The sequence below is a fragment of the Helianthus annuus genome, chromosome 4, assembly GCF_002127325.2.
Source record: "Helianthus annuus cultivar XRQ/B chromosome 4, HanXRQr2.0-SUNRISE, whole genome shotgun sequence".
Taxonomy (NCBI): domain Eukaryota; kingdom Viridiplantae; phylum Streptophyta; class Magnoliopsida; order Asterales; family Asteraceae; genus Helianthus; species Helianthus annuus.
Window position 1 is genome coordinate 5385612 of NC_035436.2, and position 11433 is coordinate 5397044.

Sequence of the window (11433 nt, forward strand, 5' to 3'; positions counted from 1 at the left end):
ATGTGGGTTTAATGTAATTAGTGAATGTAATGCAAACAATTAGAACGATTAATGGTTGCTATGAATGTCTAGACACCAATAGATGCTAAATTTCGAATATGAGCATGATTAGGGCAAAACCCACTTGCATGTCAAGTAATGGTTAGAAATTGTGAAGTTTTACATGTTAAATTGATTGTTGTTGATGAAATTGTAGCGAATAATGGATTTGGAACCATATGTTCATGGTCAAAATAGGAAATTAAAGATTAGGGTAATGATTTTTATTATTATGAAAGAATTAGTTGATCTATTTGATGAATTTAGGATGAATGTGTTATAAATACTTGTACATCATGCTTAGTAAGTAGTACGCACACCAAGTGTTCGATGAAATGTCTAAAAGAAAATAATAAGTGAAATTCCTGCAAATAATGAGTATAGAGATATAGTTCATGTGAAGGTTATGTAGGAATAATGTTGAGTATGCTTTATGCTTGTTGAATGGATTAACAAAGGTCAAATATGAGATGTGAAATTGATATGATTGTTCATATGTATAAGTAAATATGATAATAAGAATGCAAATGCAATGACATGAATGTGTAGGAATCATGTCAAAATGGTTGAGAGCTTGGAAGGCTAACGGGCTAAGAAGACTCAAGTAAAACAAACGCAAATATGGACGCACAAGGTAAGTGGATCCCGGACTTACACTTTAGATGTAAAATGTATTGTAGTATGATGATTATTGTGAAACATGTGAGAAAGTATGAGACAATGGAAGTAATAAGGTAAGTTTACGGTAAATGAGTCGAAAATAGTTAAGAAATAGTTTCTATTAAGTATAGGTAAGAAGGAATCTTACGTGATGATATCATGCATAAAGGTGAAATAAGTAGTTATACGCGTAGGTATGGGTCTAATTGTAAGTAAACAATTGGGATTCATAAGAGAGAATGACTATGAACACGTAAGTATGGATAATTATGTGTATACAATTTACATGTGTAGATGGGTGTGTTTAGGATTACAAGTAATATGTGTAGAATGTAAATCTGTAAGTACATGTACAAATAAAAAAAGGGTATGTATGCATGTATCGGAAGATAGTTATATGTATAAATGAATGAGACTTGTTATGCGTATACATTGATATGTTCGTATGAACGAAATCTAAAGATGCTAACCGTTTTCCTATTTAGAATGAAATAGGGAATGCAGGTATACTCGTGATGGAAGTTGAAAGTAGGCGCCAAAATCCAATGCGGGTGGTTTGAATGGATGGATGAATGGACTAACATAAGCGAGAGCATGATATGTCAAAGCTTAATTATGCATGTTTAAATTTTATATATGATGACACCGATTGCTAAAGATGTGATTGTACGTGGTGTCTGCAGGTTGTACAGAACTGTGGATTCTCACCATGGAGTGTAAAAGGTTGAAGATCGAGTCAAGAGATGGATTGTACATGTGGGCGCATAGTCACGTAATTTAATAGTAGTATGTCCGATTTTTATAAATTTATAGAAAGCATTAATGTATTTAAGGTAAAAGAGTGAATTAATGTATTTCTAAGTATGTTAGAATGAATATGATGAAAGAAAATTTTTAAGTTCGTATTTCCGCTGCGACTTTTGGTTAAAACGTGTTAGGGCGTTACAATGTAACACCATATAACACATAATATATAATAAATATAACACTATAGTTTGTCTGATAGCATGTCTATGATAGATGTATAGTGTTGTATAGTGTCATATAGTGTTACATAGTGTTATATGGTGTTACATATTGTTATACGGTGTTTATATGGTGTTATATAGTGTTATATATATATATATATATATATAGTGTTATAATACACTTATCACACTTCTGGATTAATGTACATGATCCCTACCCTACCTTATCATTCCGGCTTATCCAAATTCTCTAGCACGTTAGCAACAACAATGCTTCGATTATTTTCCTCACTTATTCTATAAATGAATGCTCTAATTTCCTATCCAATATTCATACTTGCAACTAATGTGTTTATCAGTAATTTATACTACTATCATTGATTTTGAGTGTCTATTTCCTTGAGTCGTTTTTCTATATTTTTGTAATCGAATATTTATATTTGCAACATCTTGGGGGTAGGATAAGACTTAGGAACCATTAGAACCTGAGTTGAGTTCGATTCCCGCAAGGGTATAATATTGTCATACATAATATTAGTAGACAACAAGTACATACTTATGCTAGAACTTTTCAGATTTTATGACAGATTGTGAGACTAGTTGCTGTAAATTCTTCATAATAACCATATATTTTTACAATGGTGAAAGTTGAAATATAATGTTAATTGTACAAGATTAGCTATTAGCACTTATCTAAAGTGCTTTTGCATCCCCTATATATACACATGACAAAATTGCAGACTCTATGTAAGTCTGAATATTTACACATGAAACTTCATTAATGTCTATAACTTCACTTACACTTTTTCTAACATCAACATCGCGGTCACTGACGAGATGATGGACTTCTTCCTCCTAACGTCTCGAGCCTTTCTATATACGAAAGTTTCTTGCTATTTGTAGCCGATGTTTGTTTTCCTAACTTTGCGGTTTCATTTCCATTTGATAGGTCTTCTTTGGATTCGTTTTCTTGTTCTAAAGTCCAACCCATGAAATCGGATAATGTCATCGAGGTAGGGGCATTTGCGTAATTAATTTTTTCTAACTCTTCTTTTGCATTAGGGAATTTTCCTGATGCTCTTGATGCTGAATCTTTAAGAGAGTTTCGTTTTAGATCGCTTGATGGATTTTTTACTAGATTATCGGCGTGTAATACGTCTTCGATTCGCGACATTACCTTGTGTGCTAAGCTTTCTAGTACTCTTGAATAGCTCTCAAGGACTGCATGACCTACATCCTGTCAATATTGCAACCTGTCAATTAGGATGGTTTGTTCCAAAGGTGACAAAATGGCCAAATGAGATGTGAAAAAAAAGTAAAAAACCATCAACATCAATTTAAATAACTTCTATGTGATCCTCAAACTTTTTAAAATTTTTGATAAAACCATAACCATTCAAAAAAAAAAAACAATGTTTTCATAACCGGGGTCATCAAACCGACTGCTTTACTTGTCCATTAGACCATACGGGGTGCGGCGTGGAGCGCTCAACCACGCTGGCACACTGGCCCGCCAGCGACGTTTAGGGTGGCGTGGAGGAGAGGGTGGCAAGAACTCGCCCGCGTGGAGGAGATGGTGTTGATGACGTGGCGGCAAATGGTTGGTGGATGATTATATTAATGTTTTTTTTAAAATTAAGTAGATTTGTTTTAATTTCTAAATACAAAATGTGTATGCCACGTGTCACACTACGCTATCCTTCCACACCCCATCCCACCCCGCACTTTTTGGCATCACGCCACTTTTCTAACAGGTGCTGACATGGTTGTCGCATGGCGCTTCACTCCCTCTTTTTATGCCCTCCCACACCGTATAGTCTTAGGGTCGAATGAAATTCAATAACCGGAAGACGTCGTAATTACTTCTGATGTTTTTATAAAAATATTACATAAAATATGTTACTATGTTAAATTGAAAGTTTAATATAAGTTATTTTGTTATGTTAGTTATATCTAAAGTTAAATTGAAAGTTTAATATAAGTATTTTGTTATGTTAGTTAGGTAAAGGATCCTGTAAAAAGTCCATCTTTTGTAAGAAGTGTAAGAAATAATCTTGGAATGACAAGTGTCCCTCCTCTTAATTAATTCAAAAGGGTAGATTAGTAATTGTATTTTTTTGTCATTTAATTGATTTATAATATAACTGAAAAAAAAACTGGCCATGAGAATTTTTAGGGATTGATTGTTTCATCATCATCTTCACGTCATCTTCTCCGATTTGAACACACATGCATCTCCGACCACCGTCACCAATTTCTTTCGTCTCCACAAATCATTCACCGTCATCGTCTTTCATCTTCGTCATCCTCATTTCTGATCGTGACTTGAATCATGGTCATGGTGTTTTAAAATATGGGAATATTTTGTATTTTGATTGTCCAGATGTTAAAACACCATGAATGTGATCACAATACAATGTTTTCTGGATTCTAGATAAAACACCATGACTTGAATCATAGTCAATTTATCCAGTTATTTTAAAACACCACGTCATGAATCTGATTATACAATGTCTCCATATAAAACACCGTGACTTGAATCATAGATGTTTAAAACACCACACCATGAACAATGTCTACAGATAAAACACCATGACTTGAATCATAGTCATTGTGTTTTAAAATCTTGGGATGTTTTTGTATTGATAAAACACCACGCCATGAACAATGTCTCCTAATAAAACACTATGACTTGAATCATAGATGTTTTAAAACACCACGCCATGAACAATGTCTCCAGATAAAACACCATGACTTGAATCATAGTCATGGTGTTTTAAAATCTGTGAACGTTTTCTATTGATAAAACACTACGCCATGAACAATGTCTCCAGATAAAACACCATGACTTGAATCATAAGCGTATAAAACACCACGACATGAACAATGTCTCCAGATAAAACACCATGCCCTGAATCATAGTCAATTTATCCAGTTTTTTAAAACACCACGCCATGAATCTGATTATAGATCTATTTATGATAAAGTATGAAGAAATTCGTTGATTTTTTGGAGATTGGTGACGGTTACCATATAATTCGCTGGTTACCATATAATTCGCTGATCTTTAGGAAGGTTGATGGGGGTTTTGAAACGGTTACCATATTTTGAAATGTTGGAAAAGTCACTATTGCCCTTCAATTTTTACATAAGGTCCTTCTAATTAAAACACAATTTACATTTTATACCCTATTGATCTCAACCATTAGATCAAATATCCAATGGTTTAAAACACTTCTTACCCTTCTTACATTTTAGACACTTTTTACCATATCCCTACCCATGTTAGTTATATCCAAAAAGTTATATTTTTTTAAACAAAAATAATAAATGAGATTAAATGCTTTTGGAGTGTATTTTGTTTATATATCTTGGATTATTACAATACTAATATCTTTCATAGTATAGTTAACAAAGACTATCATTTACATGATAAATTTTGGGTTCAAATCTTGATACTTTCTTCACCCAAAAAGATGTAAGAATTCTTATTCAATTACAAACTTAGTCAAGAAAGTTAATGGTTTTTTCTTTTCTTTTTTTTTTCTTTTTTTTTTTTTGGAAAGTATATAACTTTTTTGTGATAACCGTGAAATAAGTTGTAACCATTCAAACACACTTTGGGACATTGGGTGGCATTTGGAAATAACCTAAATCAACCCACATTATTAACACAAAACACGTAAAATCTATGTAAATATGTGTGTCAAAGCTCTTACCCGATTGTTTTCGATTTTGCTGACATCTAATGCAGATTGAGAAATACCAGGATACCGATGTTTTAATATAAGTAATATTGTTTCCGCTCTATCTTCAAATTGTTCTCTTTTCTCTATACTCACACCCGAACCCCATCCTGATTTTCCATCTTTATTTGTCATTTTTCTTCTCCATATCACAACGGATGCTTCAATTCTGTTTTTTAGATCAAGAATTTTATGCTCCGAAGTTAAGTCCATAGCTGCAAGGAAATTATCTGGATCGAAGTGATCAACTGTAATATTTTTGTAGATCGTGTCTCCTAAGCTTGCTCGTCCATTCTGTTACAAAGTCATCACTTGTTGTCAACTCGATGAAACGGTCCCTTTAGCAACTTTTGATACGAAAAATTGCATAAAAGGTTATTTTTTAGGGAAAATTGAAAGACGGGAGCGTATAAAAGACATTAACAAAAAACGTGTGAGAATCCTATAAATATTTGTAATTGTTGTTTTACATTTGATACATAAAATTCATTCTCATTCACTTTTTCTATTTCCTTATATCTTATTAGCACAACGTGAGAGTGGTTTTTTTAGTTAAAAGGGTAACATATATAGAACAACAGATTTAAAAATGTCATTTTGACTACCATTATTTAAAAACAAATTACAACATCATATCATAATATAATGAGTAAAGTACACGGATGGTCCCTGTAGTTTATCATAATTTTGGATTTGAGCCATAGTTTTTCAAAAGTATACAATTGGTACTTGTGGTTTGCACTTTCAAACACATATAGACCCTAACTTTTTCCAAAATTGCATAAACGGTCCCTGTGGTATGCACTTTGTAACGCATTTGATCCCTAACTTGGACATGCTAAAAGCTTTAAATTTGTTGGTTAGGGACTAAATGCATTCCAAAGTGCAAACCACATGGACTATTCATTTATTTTTGGAATATTACGGATCAAATCCAAAATTTTGGTAAACCACAGGTACCATCCATGTACTTTACTCTAATACATATTAAACTTGCAATGGTGAATTTCCCTCAACCATGTGATTAGGGTTCAAACCCCCATTATGGGTATTTAGGTGGTGTAGAATTAGGGATTGCATGTCGCAGTTCTAAAATACAAAAATCAAACTAAATTACATTTTTGACCCCTCCTCCCCAAATGGTAACTATGTCAAAATTACCCTTCAAAAGTTTTTTCACTTTTTTCATATACACTTACCTTAGGGAGGGATTCAATGTAACTTTCTGGGATTTCCATCTCTGTAAGAATGTGAGCATTCATAGCCATAGCTGCTTTGAGTACTTGATTCGCGGAGTCTTTTTGAAAGTTTAACCATCTTCGTGTAAGATCAGATAAACCGTTTGGAGGAACCTTTGGAGTCGGTAACCACCATTTATCGTCTTCCCTTTTCTTACTTGATTTTGATCCAGCATTGTCTTTAGGTACATAGCTAAATTCATTTTGATCCTTAAAATTATCTAAGCATTCCTGTGTTCACATAAACTATGTTAGTTTTAATTAGATGCATGCAATAGTGTTTAAAAATATCAAAAACGATAATATCATATTTAGACGACTTGTGGAAATTTTAAAATTAGTTAAATGCCATTTTAGTCCCTGTGGTTTGGGTCATTTTGCCAGTTTAGTCCAAATGTTTCATTTTTAACCTGTGGGTCCAAAAAGGTTTCACAGTTTCCATTTTAGTCCACTGGGTTAACTTCATCCATTTTTTCTGTTAACGAGAAGGCCAATTCGGTAATTTTGTATGAAATTCTGTTAACTAAAAGGGCAATTCAGCCATATAAAATGACCGAATTGGTCTTCTAGTTAACAGAAAAAATGGGTGGAGTTAACCCAGTGGACTAAAATGGCAACGGTGAAACATTTTTGGACCCACATGTTAAAAATGAAACCTTTGGACTAAACTGGCAAAATAGCCCAAACCACAGGGACTAAAATGGCGTTTAACTCTTTTCAAAAAGATATATATGTATTTGACCCTTATTATCGTGTATTGTTGTCAGTTCAAAGTAACAAGTACAATAAAACGTCTTTCTTCATACCAAGAGCATTCCGTCAAGCTTCTTTAGGGCAGGAATATTCCCACGTACATCACTTCGTTGCCTTGTAATCATAATCTATTAAAATTATAAGATTTAGTAGCTTTAAAATTTAAAAAAAAAACGCGTAAAAAAAGATTGGTACCTCCATCATTATGCCATTTGTATTTTGTTTTGAAGGTACAAATTCAACAATGTGATCGGTGACAGATAACAACCAATCGATTTCTTTACGCCACCTTGCTTTACTATCGGGTGACATGGGTTCCAATTGCGAAATTTCTCCAAATACGGAAGCTGTAAAACAAGAAATTTGAACCCGTGTTGTTGGATAATAAACTTGATTTTGGTCTCGCTAGTGTTGGTTTACCCATGGTTGGTTGGTACCTAGCCCGAGACCGTATATAAGGAAACATATAGAAAAATCTATGGGAAATCTGCCCTACATACTTTTAAATAAAATCTAGTTAAGTCTAGTGACGAACCATAACTTTTCGATCCGAGGGTGGACACATAAAGTTTTTCTACATCGTAAGAAAATCATTTTTTCATAAAATAAAAAAAAATATTTTTTTTGAACGGCAAATTTGGATCACTAACGGACGACTGGGTATCATTGTGCCACCAGCACCAAACATATGTTTTTTCTTATAAATCGACTTTTTACATAGAAAAATCCGGTGTCCGGACCCTTCCTTTGTTTTGTCATTAGTTAAGTCTCAACACTATCATTGATTCATTGTTGTTAATAAAGACCCTAAATTGTGTTTGTCTTATGCAAACATACATAAATGTAAGTGCTAAGTCATCGAAACTTATCCATTTCTGTAAAAAAAAAAAAAAAAAAAAAAAAAAAAAAAAAAAAAAAAACTCTCTTTTATATATGGTTGATTAACAGAAACAAAATTTAGTAAGTATTAACTTTGAAAAAAGAGTTAAATGCCATTTTAGTCCCTGTGGTTTAGGCCATTTTACTAGTTTAGTCCAAAGGTTAATTTTTCGCTTGTGGGTCCAAAAAGGTTTCACCGTTGCCATTTTAGTCCACTAGGTTAACTTCATCCATTATTTCTGTTAACGAGAAAGGCAATTTGGTTATCTTATATGGTTGAATTGCCCTTCTAGTTCACAGAATTACATATAAAATGACCGAATTGTCTTTCTCGTTAACAGAAAAAATGGATGAAGTTAACCCAGTGGACTAAAATTGCAACGATGAAACCTTTTTGGACCCACGCGCCAAAAATGAAACCTTTGGACTAAACTGACAAAATAGCTCAAACCACATGGACTAAAATGACATTTAACTCTTGAAAAAATACAGGGACCTTATATTTGAAACTATGTAAGTTTCGAACTTTTTTGTATGATTTCTTTAGAATGTTAATGGAAGTATGTGAAGTTGTAGACTGATCCAATGCAATATACAAGCAAGCTAAAAACCGGAAAACCAAACCATTAAAAATAAGTTACTGATTTTTTTTTTCTTTTAATTTGTTTCGGTTACATTAGAAATGTTAAATTAAAACCCCCAAAAAATACGAATCAAAACTGTTCTTGTTAATTCATTAAAACTAGGTCTTTTAGATTATTAATTAATAATGATAACCTATTATTTTTAAATGCACAATTTGCCAAATCCAAAGCAAAACGCAAGAAGAAGAAGAAAAAACCGAACCACTTAAAACTTAAAACTATAATAAAACGTTTTCGGTTTGTAAAAAAAAAAAAAAAAAACCGAAATGTTTTCAGTTTGGTTTCGAGTTTAAACAAAACCGAACCAAACCGAAACACATTACAAAGTTCTTGTGTAAAAAAAAAAACCAAAATGTTTTCAGTTTGGTTTCGAGTTTAAACAAAACCGAACCAAACTGAAACACATTACAAAAATCTTGTAAATCCTCTTTTCCATCTTCTTCATCAATATATCCCTATAACACTATTTAACACATTTAACATCCCAAAAATCATCATTTCCCCCTATTTCCTCCATAATAACTTAAAAAAAAACACAATCCTACAAAATCAACATCTATTACCTGCGAGATTCGTGATCGCATTCGACAAAGCCAAAGCCGACGAAACACCTTTTCCTCCACCCGACATATCTTCGCCTAACAACAGTTTCGCGAAGCGCTCCTTCATTATTTCCATATCTGTTCACCACATAAAAATCAAATTTTCAAAAAAAAAAAAAAAAAAAAACCTCTATAAACATTACAATTCACCTGCATATATCTCCTCAAGTTCAGGGTCTACATCTAAATTGGCATCTGATTTACCCTCCTCCATTTGATCGTAAAATGGTCAAAAGATTAGCGAATCGCAGCAGAATTGTTGTCGAAAATGATATTAAACGAACGAAAACTGAAGGATATTGTGACAGCAATGGTGAATCAGAAGGGAGATTTGATGAATGAAGAATTGATGATTGTTTTGTTTGCAATGTAGGGAGTAAAATGGAATGTGTTTTTGGAAAGATGAAAAAAAAATTGGTTGTTAGAAGAAGGATGTGGGAACGTGGGGTGCATGTTAGAAATAGAATTCAAAGATGAAATAATAAAAAAAGTAGTTTTAAGTGGAAATTGAATTAAGATGAAATAATAAAAAAAAATAATAAAAAGGTACTTTTAAGTGGAAATTGAATTAAGATGAAATGATAAAAAAAGTACTTTTAAGTGGAAATTGAGTTAAGATGAAATAATTAAAAAAAGTACTTTTAAGTGGAAACTGAATTAAGATGAAATAAAAAAAGAAATAATAAAAAGGTACTTTTAATTGGAAATTGAATTAAGATGAAATAATAAAAAGGTACTTTTAAGTGGAAATTGAATTAAGATGAAATAATAAAAAGGTACTTTTAATGGAAATTGAATTAAGATGAAATAATAAAAAAGAACTTTTAAGTGGAAATTGAATTAAGATGAAATAAAAAAAAAGTACTTTTAAGTGGAAATTGAATCCTTAAAAAAGGAAATTGTTTTAATAATAAGAGATTGTTATATTAGTTTAGGGTAGTGGGTGCACCATCGAGTATCACAATTCGGTTTGTTTGGATATTACGGCTATACCGTTGCAACCATCGGATAGTTTGATTAAATAGAGTTAGTTGGTACTCTTTGCCGCATTGGATTGTTGAAGTGATCGTTCTACAACGGTCATTTTGATCGTTTAAATTTATATAAAAGAATTGTATTTAAACTATGAAATACCAACTTCACTTAAAATAAGCTCATCTCTTTTTTTTATACTCAAAATACCAATTTCATATTCTCATTCCTTCTATTTACAAACAAATTTTCATTCAAGTTTTGTACCACAAGATGGATTGTAAGTTTTGGTTTCCACTCGATTCATCGGATGAGTAGGACGAAGAGTAGTTTAATTAAATAATTATGATTTTTAAGATAATTATTGTTTTTAATTTAATTGTTGTTATATTTATTTAAGTTATGAAATTAATTAATATTTGTCTTTTTAAATGTATGATTTAATTTTAATTTGAAAAAAGAAGGGAAAAGAAAAAGAATTAGGGTATTTGGGCTGGATTTGGTTAAAATGAGGTGGTGGTTCCTCATTAGTTGGAGCCATTAAGATAGTTCGGGTAATTTGTATTGTGCTCCTAGTATAAGTTAGAGATTTAGTTTTGTTTGAGGGTTATTGGATTTTATTATCTTTAATTATTGGCTATTGGTCGTTGCCACTCTTAATTATTACTTTGACGTATGTCACCCTTAACTTAACACTTAGTGTGTTATGTCACCACGTTATTAACTAATCACTTACTTTTGATCTTGTTACTATACTTTTGGGGTGTCCTAAGATCCCGAAAACCTTTCTAAGATCCCTATGACACCCCCAAAAGTATAGTACCAAGATCAAAAGTTAGTGATCAGTTAACGACATAGTGACAGAACACACTATGTGTTAAGTTGGAGGTGACGGGCATCAAAGTAATAGTTGGGGGTGGTAGCGACAAATA

The 11433-nt window shown here is 32.3% G+C and overlaps 1 protein-coding gene across 1 annotated transcript; it reads right to left on the reverse strand.

Annotated features, from left to right (window-relative positions):
• Positions 1 to 2267: 2267 nt before the first annotated feature.
• On the reverse strand, positions 2268 to 9974 carry LOC110935588 (rop guanine nucleotide exchange factor 12). The gene is made up of 7 exons (XM_022177960.2): positions 9680 to 9974; positions 9491 to 9607; positions 7600 to 7751; positions 7458 to 7532; positions 6613 to 6882; positions 5387 to 5707; positions 2268 to 2904 (listed from the first exon to the last, which is right to left on the reverse strand). The coding sequence occupies exons 1-7, from the start codon at positions 9741 to 9743 to the stop codon at positions 2494 to 2496; spliced, it is 1410 nt and encodes a 469-aa protein (XP_022033652.1). The 5' UTR covers positions 9744 to 9974; the 3' UTR covers positions 2268 to 2493.
• Between the last annotated feature and the right edge of the window lie 1459 nt (positions 9975 to 11433).

Bases quoted from the DNA above. Each gene is read 5' to 3' on its own strand.
- LOC110935588 (XM_022177960.2), bottom strand. From the start codon at position 9,743: ATGGAGGAGGGTAAATCAGATGCCAATTTAGATGTAGACCCTGAACTT. The intron at 9,608-9,679 runs GTGAATTGTAAT...TGTGGTGAACAG, and splicing joins ACTTGAGGAGATATATGCAG to ATATGGAAATAATGAAGGAG. The intron at 5,708-6,612 runs GTAAGTGTATAT...ACTTTGTAACAG, and splicing joins ACATTGAATCCCTCCCTAAG to AATGGACGAGCAAGCTTAGG.